Source organism: Sphaerodactylus townsendi, linkage group LG06 (genome assembly GCF_021028975.2).
Source record: "Sphaerodactylus townsendi isolate TG3544 linkage group LG06, MPM_Stown_v2.3, whole genome shotgun sequence".
NCBI classification, from domain to species: Eukaryota; Metazoa; Chordata; class Lepidosauria; order Squamata; family Sphaerodactylidae; genus Sphaerodactylus; species Sphaerodactylus townsendi.
The window spans coordinates 78,541,481-78,567,485 of record NC_059430.1 but is presented as its reverse complement, the minus strand read 5'-3'; the positions used below and the strand labels follow the sequence as shown (position 1 = coordinate 78,567,485).

General features: G+C 41.2%; 1 protein-coding gene across 2 annotated transcripts in view; it reads left to right on the top strand.

Annotated features, from left to right (window-relative positions):
- The window catches only part of TRABD (TraB domain containing), a 49,043-nt gene extending 23,242 nt beyond the window's left edge, over window positions 1-25,801 (top strand). Inside the window, exons 4-10 of one of the 2 annotated variants that reach the window (XM_048499712.1) lie at window positions 3,435-3,601; window positions 4,321-4,461; window positions 9,314-9,424; window positions 10,075-10,214; window positions 18,854-19,026; window positions 20,995-21,106; window positions 22,481-25,801. In XM_048499712.1, the coding sequence (XP_048355669.1) occupies window positions 3,435-3,601; window positions 4,321-4,461; window positions 9,314-9,424; window positions 10,075-10,214; window positions 18,854-19,026; window positions 20,995-21,106; window positions 22,481-22,658 (1,022 nt within the window). In that variant the 3' untranslated portion in view covers window positions 22,659-25,801. Of the gene's footprint in view, window positions 1-3,434; window positions 3,602-4,320; window positions 4,462-9,313; window positions 9,425-10,074; window positions 10,215-18,853; window positions 19,027-20,994; window positions 21,122-22,480 lie in introns of both variants that reach the window. The other variant, XM_048499713.1, reaches the window with a different exon arrangement.
- Window positions 25,802-26,005: the final 204 nt, after the last annotated feature.

Below are 26,005 nucleotides of genomic sequence, written 5' to 3'. Positions count from 1 at the left end.
ATTGGAATAGTGTTCCTCAGGAGGTGGTGAGCTCTTGTTCTTTGGAGAATTTTAAGTAGAGACTATTATTTATTTATTTATTTAGTATTTAATTTGATATACCGCCCTATCCCCGAAGGGCTCTATCCAGTGGTGGGATTCAAAAATTTTAGTAACAAGTTCTCATGGTGGTGGGATTCAAACAGTGGCGTGGCGCCAATGGGGCTGGGCGGGGCATGACGGGGGTGTGGCCAGGCATACGGGGGTGGGGCATTCCTAGGCGGGGCCGTGGCAAGGACGCAGGGCGCGCGCCCCCCAAATGCAGTTCCCCTTCACCCCGCCTCTAGATTAAAATAATGACTGTTTAAAGTATTAAAAAAGCAATATACTGAAAGGTAGTGTATTATTTCTTTTTTATATAATTACATTGATTGATTTTAAATAATAGCATAAGTAAGGAGAGAAACCAAACTGTTTACAATTGTTAACATATTACAAACATATCTAATTGTCTATCTCTCTCACCCCCCCAACTAAAACATCCTATATTGCCTCCCTCCTTCCCATATTTCCCTCCCTCCCTACTTTCTACTTCCCCTTCAGATTCCTATCAGTACTTTATCTATTCCACTTGAAAGAAAACTAACAGAGGGAGAGATCCAAAATCCTTAATCTAAAAGAGTAGTTTAAACTCCTCTCTTTCCAATATAAATTTCAAGGGTAAAAGAGAAAATTAAAAATCTTTACCTATAATACTTTCCCAACCTTTATACCAATGAACAAAAAAAAAAATAGAATTACTATATATTGTATTATTTCATACAGTTCATACGCACATGGGGGTGCCATGGGGCCAGGGGGGCTGCAGGGGGCCCTGGGGGGCGATTTTGCATCCCCCACTTGATGAGATTTGCTGTACCCAGGGACAGAGATTACCCCCTTGTCCCTAGTGGAGTTAATCATTAATAACCGGTTCTCCGAACTGAGAAAATTTTAGTAACCGGTTCTACCGAATAAGTGCAAATAGGCTGCATCCCACTTCTGGCTCTATCCCTGAACTAGATGGCCATGTGATGACAATGCTGATTTTTTGAACTCAGGCAAATCATGAAGAGAGGACGGGATGGGTGGCATCAGTGCTTGGTTCTCATGGCCCTTTCTTATATGCCCAGGGATATTCTGATTGCCACTGTGGGGTCAGGAAGCAATTTTCTTCTAGGCCAGATTGGCCAGGGAGCCTAGAGTGTTTTTGTGTTGTGTGTGTGTGTTTTGTCATCTTCTGGATATGAGGTAGGGGTCACTGGGGGGGAAGGGGGATATTTCTGAATTTCCTACATTGTTCCGGAATTGGACAAGATGATTTTAGAGGTTCCTTCTAACTCTGTGATTATGTTTACTGTGGTATAGCCCAGTCTTAAAGCTTGATGTAATCTAGCCCAGTCTATTTCATTTTGTTCCATACACAGACCAGGTCTGAGGCTAATGAGCATTCATTCTAAAACAAAGGATGTGAGGCAGCTTTTAGCTTCCATTCCCTAAATAAATTAGCCCTTATACAGAAAGAGAGGGGAGAGTTACTCTACATATGGCCCATGTTCCATATGTTTTGACCAGTGTGATGTAGTGGTTAGAGTGTGGGCTAGGATCTGGGAGAGCCAATTTGAGGCTTGCTGGGTGACTTTGGGCCAGGTACGCACTTTTGGCCTGGCCTGTCTCACAAGGTAGTTGTAAAGATAAAATGGAGAGGAGAACAATATAAACCACTTTAGATCTTTTTTGGAGTGGGGATGCAGGGTATAAATAAATGAAATAAATAAATAACTTCATCTTTCTCCGTGCAACAACCTTGTGAGATAGGTTGACAGAAGGCTGTAGAAGCTTAGACCACTTGGTGAAGTTCACAGCCATGTCAGGATATCAACAGACTAAGGACTGCATCTTTCTGACTTTGTGCTTTTGAAACAGTGTCATTCAGAGGGTTCAGTTTAATCAAGATATGACTTGGGGTACTTAATCAAGTAAAGTACTTAATCAATTAAATTAATCAAGGTATGACTTGGGGTACTTTCTTGAATTTGCTAGACATTTTATCACAACATCCATTGGATTTTAATACCTTGTGTAGGAAGAGTTCAGTTTTTAACAGTGAAACTTTTGTTGTTCATATTAGATTAAGTAGGGCATTTCTGATAGTTTAAAAAATCCAGTGCATTTCAGGAAATAAGTATGTGTTCACTCTTAACCTGGCAATGGGTTTTTTCTTTCTTAAGCCTTGTTTAAAACAGGACTAAGTAGCGCACGAATGTGTTAACAACCGTAGTGCAAGAAGAAAGGCTTTTATACAATCTAGGAGTTCTGTCTTTACACAATGTGTTGGGTTTGAATAACTGTGCTATGCTAGACCAAGCCACACCTTTCTAGGCTTAGGCCTATTGACTTCAATGGACTTAGAAGAAGAGGAAGAAGAGTTTGGATTTATATCCCCCCTTTTTCTTCTGCAGGAGACTCAAAGGGGTTTACAATCTCCTTGCCCTTCCCCCCTCACAACAAACACCCTGTGAGGTGGGTGGGGCTGAGAGAACTCCGAGAAGCTGTGACTAGCCCAAGGTCACCCAGCTGGCGTGTGTGGGAGTGTACAGGCTAATCTGAATTCCCCAGATAAGCCTCCACAGCTCAGGCGGCAGAGCTGGGAATCAAACCCAGTTCCTCCAGATTACATACACGAGCTCTTAACCTCCTACGCCACTGCTGCTCCTTAGAAGGCTATAAGTCCTTCTGTTATTTTTAATACCATTGCATCTACCCTATTGAGTTATATCCATGCTAGGACTCATGGCATTGAACTACTATGTTAGTTCATATATCTAAGGTATATAACATATATCGATGTTAGTTCATATTTCTACTGTATAGAAATCTTGAGAAATATATGAATGTGGTAACATGATATAAGTACTGTGCAGAGCATCATTCCTGTGATTTCTTAAATTAAGGCAGAATGGTTTTTTGGGGGAGTTTGGGTCTTGTGGAAAACATTGCCCCCAGGAAAAGAGTGAAGTGCAAAGCTGTGAAACAGAACAGAAATGGCTACCTACTTAGAGCAAGAGTAGGAAAAGTTGCACTTACTTTGTGCTTTGTATCATCATTATGTAGCCAAATCTAGATGCATGATGCTGCTGCATCCAATACGGTATCTATATGATCTCTGATTGGTTGGGATTATCTTGGGAGACAGTTCCCCATGCCCTTTCCAGATTTCAGTTTTAAACAGCACTGAAGCTGCAAGTTAGGCAAGGAAGTAGCTATTTTACAGGACACAAAATTGTAAGCACAAGCAGTTTTCTAAAACTTTTTACTTTATCCCCAATCTCTCCCACCCCCACTCCAATTTTGATATTTATGACATTCCCTTCTAGTTCACAGCTCCATATGTCTTTTTGTTAACATACATGTAGCTGATGCAGATGCCGTAAAAATACTTTTGGATATGAAGATGAAGAAGAGACAGAAAAAGCCCAGCCTTCCCAGTACTGTGACAGAACTGGCCACGGAGGAAGGTTCTAAAGTGTATGTGGTTGGCACAGCCCACTTCAGTGACAGCAGCAAAAGAGATGTAGTGAAGGTAACTAGTTACACAAAACATTATCACCCTTTCTATTTAAGGTGCATAAGTGCTTTAATTTTTTTTTATTCAAAAGAATTGAGTAACCATGGTTGAAAGCATACATCACTGTGTCTAATTCCCAAGAGCATGGTTGCCTTGGGGTTGTCCAGATCTACATAGACACCATTGCCACTGAGTGTATTGAGACTAAAATACCCTTTCCTCCCTCCCTCGCCCCCCCCCCCTCCAAAGCCAATCTCAAGCTCCCTGGAGAAGTGGCAGATACATTTTAAAGGCAGTAATAATACCAGAGCAAGAGCCCCATGGCCTCCATTGGGGGCTCCAACCTATAAACCTCCAGTTGTTCATAGACTATGATTCCCATCAGCCCCTGCCAATATGGCCAATTGGCAGAGCTAATGGGAATTGTAGTCCAAAACATCTGGAGGGCTGTAGGTTAGAGACCTCTGGCCTACATTGAGGCAGATGTTTTGGCATCCATTGTGGCTTCCACAGCAGTCCAAAATGGTCCTTGAACTCTGTTGTGATAGTGAATAGAGGCAGGGAGGAGTCATAGCCAGCACTAAAGTGGTGGAAGGAAGAAGTAATACCTTGTGATTTGTGACATTGGCTTCTATATGCTTACAAATTTACTCCAATTGTTTAAACATTTGGTACTGCGTGAAATGCATTTTAATAATAAATGCCAGCATGTGACAAAGGTGATCTCTTTTCAGACTATACAGGAGGTCCAGCCCGATGTGGTCGTGGTCGAGCTATGTCAGTATAGAGTTTCTATGTTAAAAATGGATGAGAGGACACTACTAAAGGAAGCCAAAGAAATCAATCTGGAGAAACTTCAGCAAGCTATAAAGCAGGTACAAGATCCCTTGTGGCAAAATTATTTGTTCTAATGATAAAATGGAGTGCAGAATCCTTACTTAGCTAAGGTGTCAGTGATCACAGATTGATCGAGCTTGAATCAGTGGTGGGATTCAGCAGGTTCGCACCACTTCAGCAGAACCAGTTATTGAAATGGTACTTGTAAACAACCAGTTGTTTAATTATTTGAATCTCACCACTGGCTTGGATAGAGATGTATTGTGCTGTCCAAGGTCCAGACTAGACAATAGAAGGTCCCTAGGGACGCCGCTGCCATTTTACTCCTGGAATTCCCTCACTTTACTAACATTTCAGGAGTTGATCCTGGTCTGGACCATGGCATGGAGGAGAATTTGCAGGACCAGCCTCATGTCACACTTCAGAACAATAATATAAGACACTGTTACACTCAGAATGAGTGGGAAATCGTTTCCTAGTGTTTGGTTGTGGTGGGTTTTCCGGGCTGTGTGGCTGTGGTCTGGTGGATCTTGTTCCTAACGTTTCACCTGTATCTGTGGCTGGCATCTTCAGAGGTGTATCACAGAGGGAAGTCTGTTACACACAAAAGTCTGTTTCAAAGTCTGATTCAAAACAAACCTAAGGTCCTTTAAAATACCTGATGGTGTTATCCAGTCCACTTGCATGCCTGATATTCCAGATGCCCACTTCCTTCCTTGAGCGTACGTAGCTTCCAAAGATGTGTAATGAAAGCTGGTGATGATGTTAGTGTTGAATCTATCTAGATTTCCTACTCCCTCTTGGCCCTCAGGTATTTTAAAGGACCTTAGGTTTTTCTTTAAAAAGCCCTGTATGTTCTATTAAAATAAATGGGAAGATACTTCAGTGTGAGACCATATGAAGCTGACATAAGCTGAATTAAGCCATTCCATCTATCTCAGATTTTTCCAAGCCCTGCTGCCTAGGGTTGTTAAATTAGAATTGCCATGGATTTTGAACCTTGAGTACTCACAAAACATGTGGTTTGTCACTCTACTGTGCAGTTCCATTCAAACGGAGCAGTTCCATTCAGAAGTACATCCTTCTGAATTGGTCAAATTTGTTATAGAAGGGGTGCAGCTCTGCTCAGAACGGCAAATGTCAGACTTTCCCAGTGTCTGTGTAATTATATAGGATGGAAGTGTGGGATATAAATATGTACATCATTAATCTAGAGTTTGTTCTATAAAGAACCTGACTAAATTATGCAGCTTGATTCTATGTGTATCATTTTTCCCATTTGTGCAACACATTCTACAAGTTTTATTATGTTGCATTATTTGTATTTTAGTATTATTGGGACTCATAAGCTACGTAAATCACTAAGTCCTTACCTCAACCATTTGAAATCTTAGTGGTCACCCTGTTCTACACACCCTTCAGCTGTGCTAGTTCAGGGCTTTACTGGATCATGGGGTAGTTTGTGTGTTGTAATGTGCCTTTTTAAAATTCTGGCAGCTGTTGCTTCTTCCCCCTCCCCCAGCTTCATTTTTATCAGGCTTCTGAACAAAACAGGGGGCATCAAAAGCCTGTGGAATTTGTGGGTTTCTGAATAGCAGCCATCTCCTTTGGACTATCTTTAGAGAAACAAAGTATCTTTATTTTATTCTTCCTCTTTTTTGTACTGAAAATGAATAAAGCAGAGTATTTTCAACCACCTCCTCTTGCTAGTGCGGTAGCAACTTTGCAGTTCACCAGAGGAGTGACACTGACTCGTATAGTGCTGCCATTCAGTGGCTGTGTCCTGTGTTCACCTTTTCTACTTGATTTCTCAACAAACCTGACTTCCCTGTTACTTTCTTGTAACAGGGCAGTCCTGGGAGACATAATACTCTTACACAGATGGGATCTTTGAAAGGCTAAGATGGGGAAACAGATGAGGCAAGTTAAGATGTTTTTTATACCATAGCCAACCATAAAGAATAGAAGTAGTGTGTAGTAGTGTGATGTAATTGTTGCCATATCAGGCTGAGATCTGGGAAACCTGGGCTCAAATCTGAACTCCATTATGACATTCTGGGTTATTTTGGACCAGTCATTCACACATATTTGGACCAGCCACACACAGGGTTGTTATGAAGATCAGATGCAGTGTGTCTGCCCTACCCCAGTGCTCTTGGGATGAAGGAGTGGAGAATGCAATGGATGGATAGTCATAATGTAACACTGAAAACTTCAAGACTCTTACTTAAATAACCTGAGTCCTAATTTACTGTGTTTGCCATTAATAAGATACATTCTGTATTCAAGATAAGAACTGTAAGAACATTTGCCTTCTGAATATTGAGACATTCCCAAATTTTGAAGTGTGGTTGAAAATTAGTCAATATAATGATGTTTCAGTGCCATGGTTGTGTATGGAAGCATAATAGGGGATTTGCCCATGATCATCCTAGCGGCACTGTTTAGAGTTTGTACAGTATACCCATGAAAGTTGGAACCAAAGCTGAAAGAAATAATGATTTTCATAATTCGCCTCCCGCACATTAGGGGAACACATTTATTGGCCACCAACATCCAGCCCAGTGACTGAGTCTGAAGTTGCCTCCATTTTTCAGTTAATCTTTTTAATGGACTGAACTGGAAGTTCTGTTTGACGTTAGCCCACAAGGGCTTGCCAAGCCACACACAACCTGGAAGAAAGGTTTGGTTTAAAAAAAAACTGGGCAAAGCAATATTAGGATGGATAAAGGTCCATCTATCACTCACCATGAAAAAGTCCTCTGTTGAATTCTGTGTTCCCTCTGGGCCAAACTAACAATGATCCACTCTGTACATGTTAATGAATGAAGCAGGGGAATCTTGTTTCCCCTGCAATGGAATGCATTAGTGAGGGGAACCAAATAATGCCCCAAATAATGCCTCTCCATATGCTGTTGTTTTCAACATAGTTTAGTACACAAGAATAGTCATGTTGAAATAGACCAGTGGTGCATCTATCCTGCTTCCTATTCCACATAGAAACCAATCCAAATGCCCCTGGAAGGCATGCCAGAAAGGCTCAAAGGCCAAAGCCTTTTCATATCATTAACTCCCTAGCATTGTTCCTAAGAGAATTACTGCCTCTAAACATCAAAGTTGTGTTCAGTTGTTATTACCAATGGCTTTTGCTCCATTAATTTAATATTCCAGCTTTACCTCTGCACATCAAAAGAATGTAAAAAAGTTTTCTTCCTTTTACATGTGAGGTACTTGGGTATGTTCCCTCCTACTTTCTAAATTCTGTATAGCTTGACCCTTACTTACAGAAGTATCCGGTATAGTTTGGTAATATGGAAACTGACTATGCTGGAAAATGTGTCCTCTTTTTCTGATTGGTGGATTGCATAAGGAAAGTGTCTTATCAGTGTCGCGGCTTTAGCTTTAAAATGCAAGTATCCCTTGTTGCTGAATGCATCTTCCTAGTACAACTAAGGTAAGGCATATTTACAAGGAGAAGGTGTGCCTCAGTTTGGTCCAAGGGGGCAGTTGGTTTGAAGGAGTTGACCACAAGTGGCATCAGGAAGGGCTGCTCCTCACTGTTCATTTAGGATACCTGGAATTAGTCAGACTGTACAAAACAGTTGTGGGGGCAGGGTAAGATCTCCCTTAATGGGGGCAGGCCATATTATTGTTGCCAACTTGTTAATCAAATCTTTTCCCACCCCACTTCACAGTGAATCCTTTCTTCCCCCTTCATGCTTGCATGCGGGGGTTGAACCTGTAATCTTGTGTGTGGAGGGAAAATAAATACACTGACCAACAGTCTTTTTATTTGCTGTGAAGAAAAGAAAACCTTTTTGATACAGTTTGAATACTGAGATATTACCAAAGGACATTCAGTACTATTTGTTTTACTAGAACCCATGGAACAATTCAACACAACATTGAATACTATGCCATTGAAACTATTCATCTCCTGGATTTTCCTGCCAAGAAATCCAGCATAGTATCCAGCACCATGTTGAATCCCTCTCTATCAAAAGCCTTATATATCTGAAACTCCCAGTGGTTGTCTATATAACTTTGTGAAGACCCTCATCTATCCACACTTTTAGTTATTTCCACGTTTAGAACTTTCCTAAGAGTTTAAATAATTTTTTTTAGAAGGACAGTTTCTTGTGCCACAGGTAGATAATATGTTTCTAAATAGAATACATGAACTTTGTCTTTCTCTCTGTGGCAAACATTTGTATGTTTTAATGCACTTTGATTCCAAAAGCATATTTACTGAATTAGGACTTGCTATTCATGCTTTCATCTCTGGGCAAGGTGGGAAAATGAGTATTTTAATTGAGTGGGCTAACTTAGTAGTTTCATTTTATATCACTTTTATTCAACAGGCTGTTGAAAAACCTCTTAAGTAATCATCTTGTGTAGTTGTGGTTGAAATGATGCAAAATGTGTTGAGCAACAGATTGGCTTGTAAGGGCCAAGTTGTTGACTTCCCCCCCTCTCTTTCCTGTTTCGTCACTACTGGTGATAACACCATGTGTATGTCTCCTGTTTTCTGGTGAGCTACACAGATTAAGAAGAAGAAGAGTTGGATTTATATCCCCCCTTTCTCTCCTGTAAGGAGACTCAAAGGGGCTTACAAACTTCTTTTTCCCTCCCCCCTCACAACAAACACTCTGTGAGGTAGGTGGGGCTGAGAGAGCTCAGAAGAACTGTGATTAGACCAAGGTCACCAACTGGCGTGTGTTGGAGTGCACAGGCTAATCTGAATTCCCCAGATAAGCCTCCACAGCTCAGGCGGCAGAGCAGGAAATCAAGTCCGGTTCCTCGAGATTAGAATGCATCTGCTCTTAACCACTACACCACTGCTGCTCTTTTCTGAAATGCTTTCTCTCTTTCCCCCTCCTCCTTCATTAGAATGGCCTCATGTCTGGATTAATGCAAATGCTTCTGCTGAAGGTGTCAGCACACATCACAGAGCAGCTGGGAATGGCTCCTGGAGGAGAGTTCAGGGAGGCTTTCAAAGAGGTGAGTGTTCAAAAAGAAAAAAAAGGCAGTTGCTATGTCTTATTATGAGATAAAAATGCTAACTGAATGGCAAGTGGCTGTCACTCAAGAAAGCGGTATGACACCTTCAAACCTGAAACAACATCTGAAATCTAATCAAAACAGCTGTCAGAAATCCAATATTCTAGTTTCTATGTGTATTTTCTGCATTTTTTCAGCAAGAACAGTTAATGACCACAGTAAAGGAGCTAAATTTTATGTGGTGGGTTTTGTAGCTGAAGGGAATGTTAAATAAATTGGGTCAGCTTCTATCTCATTGTAGACCATTCCCAACTATTAAATCTACACACTTCATTCAGCTGAATGCCTCTTCTTCCATTGGAGCATTCCAGAAGGTGATGAGGTTTTAGGGAATCAGAGCCTTCAGATATTAATTTGGGTTCTTATAGAAATATAATGATGCATTAGAGATTTCAATAGATTGAAATCATAAAACAGAAAAAAATCTGATTTACACTGTTGTACAGGTCGTAAGTTTGAAGAGAAATTGCTCAAGAGATCCAATTCTAAATTGTTTTACCATATAGTTAGAATATGATCGCGTTATGTAACAGCATGTGTGTGACCATCCATATAGAATGCTAATGTAATTGGTAATATGCTTCTTTCAGGCTAGCAAAGTACCTTTCTGCAAGTTTCATCTTGGAGATAGACCAATCCCAGTCACATTCAAGAGAGCCATTGCTGCGCTTTCTTTCTGGCAAAAAGTCAAGCTTGCCTGGGGCCTGTGTTTCCTCTCAGACCCAATCAGGTAGGAAGATCAGATCTCTCCAGCCTAAATGGCCAACTTTTTGGAAAGGTTGGATGCTTAGATTTGTAGCATCCATGAATTCTTTCCTCTGAGAGTGAGGGCTTTTGCATTTGGTGCCACTTATGGTGTTTGGTTCACACTAGGATTCCTGTCTTTATTTAAACGTTGGTTTGAAATATTTATACACCTGCCTTTCTCTCAGACATCCCAGAATGGTAGCATGTCTGGTGCTAAGGGCAGAGAGAGAGAACTATGACCAAAATTTCCTATTTAAAGCACACATATTTAGCATTATTTGCACAGTATTCTTAAAAACATAGGTCAGAATAATGCAGCTTTGTAATTTCTTTTTGACAGTCTTGTTTCAAAATGTGTTTACTGTTTAAAAATCATTGTTATTTTTAAGGTCTTTGCAATTAATACAATAGCTTGCATCCAAAGTGTCAAGAGTAAAAATCAGTAGGAGGAAGAAAGCTCTCCTGCTGATCCTTTCCCCAAATGCTGACCATTTCTCCTACTGACCCTTTCCCCAAATGCTGCCTTCAGGATCAGCAGATCCAGATTTGTGCCAATGAATGTAAGCACTTCCCCCAATACTATTTAACCTTTCACTCTCTCTTTTTGTTTTATCATCATATAGTTCTGTGTGTCTCTCTCTCTGTTTTATTGTCATATAGTTACAGCTTTCTTTTTTCTCGTGTTCTGTCTCTTTTTTTCTCTGTCATCCCATTTTAAACATCTTTGGAACTATGAAGGCCAGAAATGTGCTCCTTATTTTTCATAAAGGGAGACCCCTGATCTTTAGTGGAAACTCTTGGTCTGCACAGAATTGCTTGCAACCTGTGTATTTCTTGTTCTGCTAGAACAGGGGTCTGCAACCTGCGGCTGTTTCAGCCTTATATTGTGGCTCCGTGTGGCCTAGAGGTCGGAGGGCAGCGTGGGCGTGTCCCTCCAGCCCTCCAGAGCAGCGCTGGAAGGAAAGGTGAGTGGAGGGGCTGAACTGGAGGTGGCTCTGTGCGTGAGGGTGCCGCTTTTCACGTCCCCTCCACTCACTTCTTCCAGCATTGCTCTGGAGGGACAACCCCAATCTACCCTTCAACCCCTGGAGGTCGGAGGGCAGTGTGGGCATGTCCCTCCAGAGCAGCTGCCATCTCCCCTCTGCCATCCCCACAGCTGCTATCTCCCCTCTGCCCCACTCCATCGGGCAGAGGGTGTTTCCCTGCCCGGTACTGTTGCCTCCTGCAGCGCGAGAGGCAGCGGCACCAGGCAGGCTGCAGCCACCATCCCCCCTCTTCCCCACTCCATCGGGCAGAGGGTATTGAACTGCATTTGCCATTTCTTAGCCCACTCACCTAATTTATCAAGGTCCGCTTGGAGCTCTTCGCAATCCTTTGCAGTTCTCACCACCCTACATAATTTGGTATCATCTGCAACCATGGCCACAGTGCTACCCACCCCTGCTTCCAGGTCATTTATGAATAGGTTAAAGAGCACTGGTCCCAAAATGGATCCTTGATCTCTGCTCCATCGGGCAGAGGGGATTTCCCTGCCTGGCGCCGCTGCCTCCCGCAGTGCAAGATGTGGCGGCACCGGTCAGGCCGCAGCCACCATCCCCCCTCTGCCCTATGGAGCAGGCGGCTGTCTGCTCCATCGGGCAGAGGGGTTTTCCCTGCCCGGCGCGCTGCCTCCTGCAGTGCGCTAGGGGGCGGCACTGGGCAGGCCGTGGCTGCCCTCCCCTCTTAATTATCTTACATGACTAATGGGTTAAATGAATATAATTTATTTAACAAAAATAATGATATTATCATTCCTCCATTGGTTCAATTGGTTCCCTGTTCATGGTTAGGCTAGGAACTAGAGGAGAGAAATATGTGGTACATGATTATACAGCAAAATCAATCCTTTTTGTTTTTTTAAAAAGCTCTGCATTCATATTTGGCTGTAATAAATGTCAGTTGGAGGGTGAAGAGCGAGGAAGAGGCTGAGCAGAATGTAAATGAAGGAAATAATAGGGAGAAATATTTGAATTCAAGTTGAGATAGCAGGCGTTAACATCTCAAAGCGAGTCATGGAATTGTGGGGAAGGAAATAAAAATGGGGGTGGGAGGCTGGAGAACATTTCCGAAGCAGGTTGACAGGAAAAAGGAAATAGTATGTAACCCTTAGAAACTTTGTACAACAGGCTGAGGGAACATCTGGAAAGCAGAACTATTTTTTATAAGCCATGCGCATGATGCCAATGAAACAGGAAGAGCTGTATAAAAGAAATGAAGTTCCTTACAGAGGAGAGACTAATGCAGGAATGATTGTGGAACAAATTTACGTTTGTTGACCTGAAATAAGGAACAAGATGTAGACTGCAGCAGTGCAAAAATGTGTTGAGTGTAGCTAAAGGACAGTGGCCCTGTTCTGGAATGAGCACCCCTTCTCAGCTGTTTCTGGATTAAGGGATAGCATCCTGACTTATACCACCCCCATGGAAAATGTCTCCATTGCATCTCTTCAGCAGGTTTTCAGTTATCTCCCCAGACTAACTCACATTCTTTTCACACAACCCATATGCTTACCTGGGAGCCAACAAGCCCCTACATAAGATTTAGACAATTGAATGGGCCACAATAGAGTAGAATAACATCACCAGTTGGCCTGCTGAGTGCCAGTCCAGGTGGCCCACATCAAATGAGGTACACATTCCTTGACTGAAATGGCATTCCAACAGAACTTTTCAGGTGTGAGAAAATGATCGTTTCATAGTGTGTGGTCACAATAGATTGGTCGTAGGTTTCTAGAGCATCTCTTAACTTGAAAAAACTAGATTCAAGTGCAGTAGCATCTTAAGAGACCAACAACATCTTGTTTGTCTGTAAAGTGCTACTGGCCTCTAATCTACCACAGACCAACATGGCTACTCTCTGAAACTACCTTAACAAGGAAGTATCCTCTTCCACAGTTTTCCTCACTAATATTTGTCAATGTTAATAGCATTAATGTGTACGAATATATGAAGGAAATATTTCCTTTAGAGAACATGATTGCAGCAGACTAGGTTTTGCTTTAGATCATGTAATCTGCCTTAATTCTCAAGGGAAGGCTATAACTAAAGTTCCAAGAATTATTATTATTATTATTTATTAGTCTTGATAGACCGCCCAACCCCCAAAGGGCTCTGGGCGGTGTACATAAGAACATAAGAACAAGCCAGCTGGATCAGGCAAGAGTCCATCTAGTCCAGCTCTCTGCTACTCGCAGTGGCCCACCAGGTGCCTTTGGGAGCTCACATGCAGGATGTGAGAGCAATGGCCTTCTGCGGCTTTTGCTCCCGAGCACCTGGTCTGCTAAGGCATTTGCAATCTCAGATCAAAGAGGATCAAGATTGGTAGCCATAAATCGACTTCTCCTCCATAAATTTATCCAAGCCCCTTTTACAGCTATCCAGGTTAGTGGCCATCACCACCTCCTGTGGCAGCATATTCCAAACACCAATCACACATTGCATGGAGAAGTGTTTCCTTTTATTAGTCCTAATTCTTCCCCCCCAGCATTTTCAATGGATGCCCCCTGGTTCTAGTATTGTGAGAAAGAGAGAAAATTTTCTCTCTGTCAACATTTTCTATCCCATGCATAATTTTATAGACTTCAATCATATCCCCCTTCAGACGTCTCCTCTCCAAACTAAAGAGTCCCAAACGCTGCAGCCTCTCCTCATAAGGAAGGTGCTCCAGTCCTTCAATCATCCTCGTTGCCCTTCTCTGCACTTTTTCTATCTCTTTGATATCCTTTTTGAGATGTGGCAACAAGAACTGAACACAGTACTCCAAGTGCGGCTGCACCACTGCTTTATATAAGGGAATAATGTAGCTACATTAGTCCAAAGAAAACTCTCAAAACAAAAGCCATATCAAACCTTTTTATTAAGACCAAAATGACATACAGTAGTATATAACTTTTCAAGTTCTTCAGAACTTTTTTGAGATTAGATGTAAAAAAAAAGGAATGATAAAAAAGAGAGACAGATTATTTTATTTCTATCCTGTCTCTCCAAAGGGCTTACATCATTCTCTTCTCCCATTTATGGAGGAGACACTGAAAGGTAGATTAGACTGAGAATGCACGGTTGTCTGACAAATTTGCTTGGAACAGTAAGGCTTCAAACCTGGATCTTCCAGATCTTAGTCCAACAACCACTACAATAACATTGTCTAAAAGTTGATATCTTTAGCCTTCTGAACAGTTGATGAGACAATGACAGTCTCAGTTTTAAGTGTAAAAGTCAGTGCAGTTCATTCCAGGCAGGGAAATCTAGCGTGGAACTGCACAGTTGATATGGGGATATATGGTGTTATGGTTAGTCAAGATGGGCACTGTTGTTTAAACGATGAACACTGACTGCAGATAGAAATAAATTTAACGTGACTGTAGTTTGTTTTATTATGTTAAATACAATGCATAATTTAGGGAGATCTTCTCTAGTACTTTCAGTAACGTATAGATGCAGATGCCAGCTTACCTATGAAATAAGAAATTCCTATAAAAATCTTGTTAGTTACTGAATCTTACAGCATGGAAAGAATCTAGAATTTCACAAATAGCTTCAGATGGACATTTCAGTTCAAGATCCTGTGGCTATGCAGTGTAAATTTGGATCGCCTAATAGTCTTGTCACTGCTACATACAATCTAAAATGGCAGGAAACTGTTGAAAATATTGTCCTACCTTGGATCACTAAATACAGATCAGAGTTTGTGGTGTGATTTATCCATACAAAAATAGAGGAAAAGTTATTTCTCAAGGAGTGTAAAAAAATCTAGAGGATACAAATTTACTTTTGTCTCTAACAAATAAAACAAAAGGAGACAAAATCCTGAAGGTTCAAAATAAAAAATTGATTCTGCCCCTCTCCCATGGTCTGTATCACATGCATAATACACATATCCCACAGATAACATGAAGAACAGTATGCAGAGTCTTCTCCCTCAAAATATTGTAGTTTGACAGTAAGACCTCCAAGTGTAATTCTGGGTCCACCTTTGGAACCCATATGGGCTGCAGATGAATCAGAAGGTACACCAGCGTTGTATAGTGGTTAAGACCAGGTGCACTCTAATCTGGAGTACCGGGTTTGATTCCCCGCTTGGGCACTTGAGCTGCGGAAGCTTATCTGGTGAACTAGATTAGCTTGTGCATTCCAAAGCATGCCAGCTGGTTGACCTTGGGCTAGTTCAGGGGTAGGGAACCTGCGGCTCGAGAGCCGCATGCGGCTCTTCTGCCCTTGCACTGCGGCTCCACGAGCAGAGCCCCCGACCCCATCCTTGCCCGCCCTGCAGGTAGCAGGGCAGGCGCACCAACTGCCCGTAGTCGGCTGAGCCGCACCGCGGGCTTCCCCTCTCGCTTGCCCAGTTGGAGCGGGGTGGGCACTTTCCCAGCGGCTGGCAAGGCCAAGCCACCGGCTTCATCCTTGCCCGCCCTGCAGGCAGCAGGGCAGGCACACCAACTGCCCGTGGTCGGCTGGACCGCGCCGCGGGCTTCCCCTCTCGCCCGCCCCGTTCAAGCAGGGTGGGCGCTTTCCCGGCGGCCAGCAAGGCCGAGCCGCTGGCCCCATCCTTGCGGACGCATCCATGTGCTTCTCAGAATGAACGAAGTAAAAGGTAAAAAACCCCAATATATACAGTGTTATCTTTATTTTAAATGTCAAAAATTATTTGCGGCTCCAAGTGTTTTCTTTTCCCGGGTCCAAATGGCTCTTTGAGTGTTAAAGGTTCCCTACCCCTGGGCTAGTTATAGTTCTTCAGAGCTCTCTCAGCCCCACCTACCTCACAGGGTGTTTGTTGTGAGGAGGGAAGGAAAAGGAGTTTGTAAGCCTCTTTGAGTCTCCTTACAGGAGAGAAAGGGGGGATATAAATCCAACTCTTCTTCTTCTTAATTGCTGCCTTCCCTCACTGTCTCTGCTTGCAGTTGTCTCTGTATGGTTCTCTCACCATCAGATTTTTTTCCTAAATTGCCTCTCAGACAATCTCTCCATGCTTCTCCGCCTAACTGTTCCATAATCAGCATGGATCTACTAGAGAGTTACACTTATGGGGTTAAACTAATTTTTCTTAGTTTGTCTAAATATTACAACTTTTCTGTTAATCTGCACTAACTATGAAGACAGTAATCTTGGGGTTGAATGTCATCTTGATGATTTAGCTGGATATATCTCGTGATTATGCCTGTTTGCATACAAATGATGGCATGAATGCCTTAAGGGTCAGCCTTAACACCACACACACCTCTCCCCCTGGTGTGTGTGGTTCATTTCTGGCTAAAGATTTTGGCTTTAGCAGATTTCTTCTAAAGGTAGACTGTGTCCTCTTTTAATAGTAATAAAAAGTTTATTCTTCAATAATGACTGTGCACCTTACGTTCTGTACAGAAGATAAGCAAGTAAGGTACATTTTGACAATATGCCTTGGCACTGAACAGAGTCAGAACACTATAAGCCAATTTAGTAGAACAGTGGTTAAACAAAACTTTTATCGCCTAGTCAAAGTAGTCTGCATCTTCTTCTTTGTTTCTTGACTTGAATTATGTTGGCTGCACCACAGCTGTAACCGGCAGCAAGTCTAAACCTCCCTCCACAGAATTGGCGTGATATAACTGGAACATGTTTTCTGTGCTTTTACTCATCTTCACATCCTGCCCACTAGTAGGCTGAGAACTCTTTTTTTTTTAAATCTTGCATGTTCAGCAGAACTGACTGCCAAATAGGTCTCTTAGCTATCTTTCTGACTTTTAAAAAAATGAAAACTGATTTCCTTGGAGGGCAAATTCTGTGCTAGACTTCAGCACCACTATGTACAAGGAACAGACATAGCACATCACAGTGCTTCCAAACCAGATTTTTTGAGTTTTTTTATTCTAATGTTTGTATATTATAAATTGATGTAGAAAGGCATTTGACAAATGTAAAAAAATTATTATCTTATAAATTACCTTTCCATGGTTAAGGAACACTTTCTCTCCTTACAACTGACAGATATCATATATAGAGAGAGAGGGAGGGAGGGAGAGAGGGAGAGAAAGGGGGGAGAGGGTTTGAGAGTACAAACTAACTTTAATTTTTGTTTGGTGGTAGTTAAATTATTAACTTTTCCTACCCTTCCCCATTTCCTTTGATCAAATTCTATTGGAAGAATTGTGCATGAAGCAAATACACACTGGTCAGTAAGTTTCTAGAATCTTAGCTGATATATTAGACTGTACCTTTCTGCTTCACCTGAATAACTTATTATCTGTTCACATATAGTCTGGAGTTGGAAGTTTTGTAACCTCTATAGAGAGATGTTACAAATTGAAATAATCTCTCCACATCACCATATCATAGGATCAAGGAATTAATTATACAAAGTGAGACATTGTCATAATAGCAAGACTTAACTGTCTGCCTTAGGAAACAGACTAAATAATAATTGTGTTTTAAAATGTACAACTGTGTTAAATATATAAACAAATAACTAATCTGTATTATTTTGAATATGCACTAACTGGGTTGGATTTTTGTAACAATGTATTTCCACACAATGCCACACCATGGGAGTAAAGAAGTATGAAAATAAAGATCTCTTTTATAGCCGGGTGTTGGAACATTGATCTTAACTATGGCTTATTACTCATGGAACACTTACCTTTTAGCAGCGCGGAGGGACTGAAGTGTGGTCTCTTCACATTTCTCTGTTTACATGTAAGGAGGCAGCCCAGTCCTCCCTTCTCCCCCACCCCACAGCTAATCCCAGCAAGCCTCTGTTTCTCCTAACTCTGCCCCTCTTAAAGGCACAGATCTCATAATACTCAGTAGTCCCAAGTAGTCCCAAAGAGGCTTGTCTGGAAAAAAATGTTTTAAAAAGCCCTCCCAATCATCAGGGCAGAAGCAAAGTGGGGGAGGTGGGCTGGAACCAGAAACAGACCCTGCTTGTGCTGTTCTTTGCAAAAAATACATTGTTATATCTATATATCGAAATGAACATTAGACAATCAGGAAGGAGCAGGCAATGTGGAATGGGACAAGGGTGAAGGAATGGATGGCAGTGTGAGGAATGGGGAGGGTGGAGCTAGACAGGCTGGCTGTGGATGGAGGGAAGGGGTCTGGTGCAAAGTTGTGCTCACTGGAAAATCTGCCCACTCTGGCAGCGAAGCAAAATTAAATTTGTGCTAGAAGTGGTCTCATTTGCTGCTGGGAGACTAGAAAGTGAAAGTGGGGCTGGAGGGAAAACGTCCGTACAAGAAATCTTGCTGCGACAGACATTTTCCCCCATTGCGCAGCAGGTGTTCATGCGTAACAGGCCTATGTTTATACAAAATCCAACTTAGGTGATATTTCTATTTCTTAGCACAGAGACTGTTGGGATATTTCAGAGTTTGGAGCTCTTTTGGAATCATCAGGTTGTATCCAACCTGTTTCCATGGCTGAAAGGATTTCTTCCCCTGCAGCAGCCAAGAAATAACATTGAAGGGGCCAATTTTTCAGCTGCAGCTGGAAAAGAGAAGCGAGAAAGTTGAGCTCTGCAGGTGGAAATCCTATTATCCATGGAAACAAGCCAGTGTTTTTACATTTATTTTCATCTTTGAGAACATGCTGTGGACATTGAGACTCTTTGTTTCAGTAAAGATGATGTGGAAAAATGTAAGCAAAAGGATTTACTGGAGCAAATGATGGCAGAAATGATTGGGGAGTTTCCTGATCTGCATCGAACGATTGTCTCAGAAAGAGACATTTACTTGACTTACATGCTGAAGCAAGCAGCTAGGCGAACAGAACTACCTCGTGTTTCTGAAGGTATGTGGACATGTACAAATGAGAGATGCATTTTCCAGTGATGATCCTATAAACTGTGCTACCTTGAAGGAAACCCAAACTAGCCTGTGCAAGTACTGAAACTAGTTTGACAGCACTTTCTACTGAAATCTGACCTCAGCTGCTTTTTCCAGGAGACAGCCTCAGCAGATTAATTTGAGTGATACAGAAGGTAATCCTTTAGCTAGCAATTTGGATTTGGTCCAGAAGTCAGTGAGGACTTTATGAAGCGCTGCATCTGAATTCAGCTCCACTGGAGAGTCAGCTTCAGTTCCACACCTCTCAAACAAGATGTCTGTTTCTCAGTTAAATTTAAAGATTAAAAATATTTAAAGATAAATTAGATGAGCGTTGTACAAAACAATACACATTAGAAGTACTGCTTTAAAGGGAGGACACAAATTTTAGTTATTTTCCTCCTGGCAGAATTCACCCAACATGGGGCTGAATCCATGGCACCTTGAAATGCATAATAAGGGTATAGATTGTGAATATCAGAATGAATGCGTAGATGGTCAATAGGTGTAGGCATGAGGTAGATGTAGGCATGAGGTGGATGTATGAGGATTCATCGGGAAAGGGAAATCTTATCCCACTTCTCCAGTTCTGATGATGGGGCCCCATCATCACTATCAACTTGTCTTCTTTCTGATAATGATGTTGAGCACTGGCGCAGCACCAGGCATCATTTGGACTGCCATCACGCCACGTTTATTTTATTTTTCAGACCTCCAGCATTACTTGTTTGTAGTTCTGTTGTTGGAGTGGGGACTCTGCCCATGAATGTAAAACGGCATGTATGTTCATCCATCCCCTGTCAGCATTAATAGATAAATCAGTTAAGGGCACTTGTTAAAAGCAGTAGCCAAAGTACATAAAACAGTTTTTGATTAAAGCTATCCTTGCTTCCTAAAGACTCACTGCATTATTTTTTTCCAAAAATGGCTTTGTTCATCTCCTAAAACATGACTTTCTGGGGAGGCAGAGATTCATAATGAAAAGGCTATTGTTGAAAAGCCTCTGTTCTGATCAGGTGATTTTCACACGAAATCCTGTTTGCTTGGGCATCTTGATTTCTCCGACCCTTTGGCAGAGACGGAGTGAGGGGAAACTCCGCCCAGGGCACACGTGCACCTTGCACCCCTGCCGTGGTACCCCCCGTCTCCTCTGCAGCCTGGCCGTGCCTCCGCCGAGGCTTTGCCCAGGGTGTTGCGCCCCATTCAGCCCCGTTGGCACTACACTTCTGCCCTTTTGGAACCATTTCTGTGTATCACTAATTGGTACTCTCAGTCCTGGATAGATACTGTGATACTTTATGTAAAAAGTATTAAAACATAAATAATGACTAGGAGGTTGGAGTAAGGAATCAATAACAATGATCATCTGGAGCTACAAAGAAAAACTTTCACTGTCCTCCATTGCTGCCCGTATATCCATGAACTGGATTTAAAGTAGGATATAGTAATAAGTTGACAGAGATGAATACTTTGGTGAACAGGTTTCAACCTGCCATGAACAAGCATATTTATGGAACACATCTTTGTCACCTACCTGATGACCTTATGGGTTGAGTAACCCCAGGAGGTGGGAAGAAGTAGCACAGGGAACTTCAATGGCAGTGAGGAATGAATAGAAATCCCCCCATTACTACTACCTCACAGTGTCCTGGACAAATGGAGCACAAATTCACAAAACTGAGTGTCAATTCTGCAGATTCCTACTGGCACTTCCCCCCTACACACACACTGCATCACATGTTATTCCACGGGTCCCCCAACCTTCAGCAGCCTTTGGTGGGAAGGAAAGGTTTGGGGAAGCTGTAGCGCAAGGCAAAAATATTCCTTCTACAAACTCTGTTCCATTCATCCTTGGCTGGATGCAAGCCATGAGCATTTACATGCTAACGAGTTAAATGAATGGGATCCTTTTTTGTTTCTCCCTTGGTTTTAGCTGAACCTAGAAGAAGTGTCCCTTCAGTTGTAGTTGGAGTAGTTGGCATGGGTCACGTGCCTGGGATTGAAAAGAACTGGAATACCCACTTGAACATCCAGGAAATAATGAGGTAATTCTCTCTCGGGTAGGTTGTGTCATTTTCTTTGTAAGTTCATGTTTCTGCACTTAGTATGGGGAGGGGGCAGTAGAATAAAATTCCAATGAATAGGTTTATATTACTGTAATTACTGTAACTATTGGGGTAAATTTCCAAAATGATTTGGCTGATGCAAAAAAAAATGACCTTAATTGAACAAGGTTTCTTTAATAAGACTTTGAGAAAGAAAGTCATGTTGATTTCCTAGGCATAACAAATCACTGCAAGTAAAGATTAAGGAATAGTGCACTTTTGGCTATTGTTTTATTTGGCCAATGTTGCTTAAAGTTCAAAATGACTGTTTCCTTTCACCTGATACAAATAGATGTTAGGGATTTGCACTCTGAAAAGTATTGGAGAAAAAAGAGTTGTGGGATGGGTAACAAAGAATCCCTGGACAGTGATTTCAGTGAAGTTTGTGGAAAAGGTCATGTAGAGGTAATTGTACTATAGAATAATATATGTAAATATAGACAGTGTCACGAGTAAATACAGTTCAGAACTAATTTATATGAGGAGCCATGGTTAATTCACCATGAAGTTCACCTGGACATTTGTGTGTGGAGGGGGACATCCTTTCATCTGGCTTGACCATCACCATCATCCCGTGTCTTCAGCGGCCTTGCATCATGGATAGCCTTTTCTTCCTCCTCAGTGGCTTTCTTCTTGCACAGTCTGGAATAGGTATCTGGGAGACTACTCCACTCCCCCTCCAGGTCCCTTGCAGCTTCTGCATTCTCAAGTGCTTCCCCTCTGTGCCTTGCAAGGGAGCTCCATTTGAAAAAGTGCACAGGAACTGCTCCAGTTGATTCTGCAGTCCTGCCACCCCTCTGGCCATTATCCTAACCATGTTTCATGTTCTGTGGAGACTTTTGTGCACCACAAGACCTGCTTGTAATACAAGTAGGATTTCAAATCTGGAATTCAGATTATAGCATAAATTAATGATGTTAGATACTGCTGAATATTATACCTGTTCAGGTCTTCTGATCCATACATGATGATAGTTAAAAATGATTACCAGAAATTGGTAATTTCAGAAATTGGTAATTACCAGTAAATTGGTTTGAGTTAACTACTGTACAGTGTTGTCCAGCAGGTAACTGGGCAGAATAGTACAGAATGATCATAGCTTTGGTGTTATTTCATGAACCTTTTCATTAGCACCAGTATTAATGGAACAATATATTGATCAATAGGTGAGAAGTGCTGTATTGTACATAATGGATTTAACACCAAATTATAAAGATAAGTTCTGCCATTTCTGTGCTTTTTAATGCAAGTGAGGAATATTATTCCACTCTAGCTGGCCAGTAGGTCAACTATTTTCCCCCTTCATTTTTCCAGCGTGCCTCCTCCATCAACTGCAAGTAAGATCCTCAAGTTTGTCATAAAGACCACAGTTTTTGGACTGATGGGCTATGGCTGCTACAGGATAGGACAAAGGACAGTGCAATTTATTCTCTCCATGCCTGTTGCACAGAGCTATCTTCACAAACTGATGGACATAAACCCTCAGCATTGAATCAGAAGACTACAAGAAGTTGGGACAAAGAACAGCATACGTAAACATAGGCTGGAAAAAAACAGTGAAGGGTTTCTGTCCCAATGTACCACCTGATACCGAGTTACAGTGTAACCAAATGGACTGAGGTTAAATGCGATACAAACTGTGACTTAAATGAAGAAGCAGTCATTCACCACCATAATGAAATGTGCAGCATAAAAGAAATAGAGGCCATTGTAAGGTACCTGATATATTTACACAGACACATATCAGTATGTGTAAATGATATATTTATAAATATGATTACAGTATGCAGATAATATCAACTTTAATATTGTTAGACACAATCTGCTGGGGGAACTTCCCATATGCAAGTGTCACTGAAATGAAACAGACCTATGCAAGAATGCAGCAGTCCATTTCAGTGAGTTTGCTAGTGGATTGTGACCTTTGATCTCTCCTGGCCCACAACCATGAGGGAAAGAACATGGTAGTTTTGTTCCTGTTGGAAATTACAGGGGCCTATATATCAATTTATCCTTCTTGGTGCTAAGCACCTATATAGTTATTTGGAAAGACCTCTTCTTACGGGAAGACTTTTATACTTCGTAGAGTTTTTTAAAAAAAACAAAAACAACAAACAATACAGAAGCTTTTGAAAATATCAAAAACTCATTGTTGATAAACCTCTAATACCTTTAGGAGCCTTACAAAATACAATTGTACACAGTTGGTATCATCCGACCTTTAAAAATCCCATCTATTTCAGATGGGGGATTATACATGTGTTTGGCTGCTTCCCCACAGAGATTTTGTTCCCAGTTTGGCATTCAACATGGAGTGGGTTTTTGGCGGGGGGGTATTTGGAGCCCCCAAGCAATATCATCCCATAATTAACTACTTTCCATTTTTGTATTACTCTTTCCCAAACCTGCTTTTGGACAATTTTTTTTGGAAACATTGCCATCAAAGCCAAATGGTATGCCAAGTGGATGGGAAGATTGCATTTTGCTAAACTATTATAATGCAGTAACTATCTGCTAGTTCTTCTGAATTCCCATCTTTGATCTAAATTTTAAAAACAAAACTAAGTATCTAGACCTTTTTTTGCAATATGCCATTCCCCACAGATCTCTCAACAAAAAGGACTACAGACCTTTTTCTCTAATGAGGTCTATGTATTCAGGGGGACTCGAAGAGAGATCACTGTAATGCAAAAACTATAATGCTAAAATGGGTGGGGGTGTGGAGTATGAGACGAAGCAAGTGCAGGGCTAAACTTTGAAGCTGCCATGGAGAAGTAGCTCAAAACTGCTGTCCAGCAGATTTTAAGGTGCTTAACTTTGGCTGGATGGTGCATTTTGGTTTTAGGCCTCCTGACCAATATTTTTGTTTTGTTTTTCAAGAAGGATGTTCTCTGCAGACTTTATTTTAGTTGCAGTTGGGTAATTTCTTGCGTTTATAGGAATACAGTTCCTCTGAATTAGGTTACACCAAGTCCTATTGGCATGTATTTCAGTTCTGCAAAAATTTTGAGAGTAGATGTCTCATACTGTTGCTTTCTTACATCCCTTCTTTGAAACAAACAAACAAACCTGGAACTGATCTGTGTAGTATTTACCCCTCATTTTTCTGGATACTATGTAAGTTCCAGTAGAATGTAATAAGACTGGTTTAAAACATCAGTGGAATGTTACTTTAACTGTTTAACAAATAATCCAGAATCCGTGTCTTTGAAAAGTTTTGTTCCTGGGTTTCGTTCCTGGGGAGTTTATGGGTTCCTTCAACTTTTTCCTCTACAGATTTTTTAAAAGCCCCTTTCTCTTAACATGTTTTGTTGATTTTATATGCCTTTATGTTGCCTTTGAGTGTATGTTACATGTTGCCATGTCAAGATAATAATGGTATAATTGTCATGATTACTAATCTGTCCTATGAAAGGCTGCTATGAAGGGGTTTTCAGTGAACTGCTCCTTGGATACTGAGACCACTTTGGAGCAGAATCCCCTTTTCTCTCTTTTAGGAAGGCAATGCTAGATCATGGGGAGGGGAAACAGAAAGCTGGTATTTGTGAGATTGACAACTTGAATATACATTTAGAAAACCCAGTTATAAGCCCCCATTTCCCAAGTTGTTTTGTGATGAATTAATGCTATTGCCATCTAAAGATATGTGTTATTTGGGTGCAATCCGGCATAGATAAGTCCCATTGACATCAAACCCACATAAGCTAAATTTATGATACATTGTATTGAGGTTTTTGTGTGGGTCTTAAAGTGTAGATTTAATTACTTACTGATCATGCTACAGCCACAATGCTTTAGGGAGTTCTCTGCAGTCTTTAATCATTTGAATGGGGCATATAATGGATTCTGATCACTTTTTTTAAAATTAAGGGAGATGGGAACACTTACAGTCCCCAAAGGGCTGTACTTGCTGCATCATTGCAATTACTACACATACATTTAATGTTTTTCTTTCTTTGCATCATGTAGCACAGCTATATCTTTTTTTTAAAATGCTGGGATTACCAGTTTGGGAACAGTCACTAGACCTGATTTGTAAAACTTGTTTTCTTTGGAATTGTATCACTCAAATCACATGGAACTGTCTAGAGCTAAGTGGCTTGTAACTGACAACTGCAGTACCTTTATCACCCATTGGGAGTAATTATTTATACCCCTTACCCTTTGGTTAAGTACAGAAGCTAAACTGAACAGAGCCTCATAAAGAAACTGTGACAAAAGGGTGAACTGTACATTTACAAATCAAGAGAAGATCTGGCAATTATTTTGAGGGAAAAGTGGAGTCGTTGAATTGGACAGTACTATGTTAAAGCAATGTATTAGCAGTTAAGACAGTTTGACTTCTAATGGATTCTCCTTTACCTTTTAAAGATTTTGATTAAAAAGTTCATGATAAAATAGCATCTTTTAAAAAAAATATAAATCTTTCACAGGCTTCCCACCCACATTTTATAGATTAAGTATTCATTCTCAGGTAAAATTTTGCAGGCTGTGAAAAAAGTGTAAATTGCAGACAAGTGAGCCTTAAGCTTGAATGGATTCCTGTTAAATGAGACACTTGAGGCACTCTGTGCTTTTTATGTATTTCAACATGCCAAAAAAAAAGAGAGGCAAGAATAAAATTACTATCTGGAAGTTGGCATCTCATCTTTACCCATATGGGGTGTGCATGTGTTTTCTTCAAGAGTGTCTGGTGTAAAGATGTACTGAAATAACTTTTGGCTATCACAAAGAATACACAGAGGCATGTGGCTCTAGAAAAGCAGGCTGTCTGTGCTGTGTGGATATTGAATTTTCTTGATAGCTATGTTCATTTAAGAAAATATTTATCAATTGGGT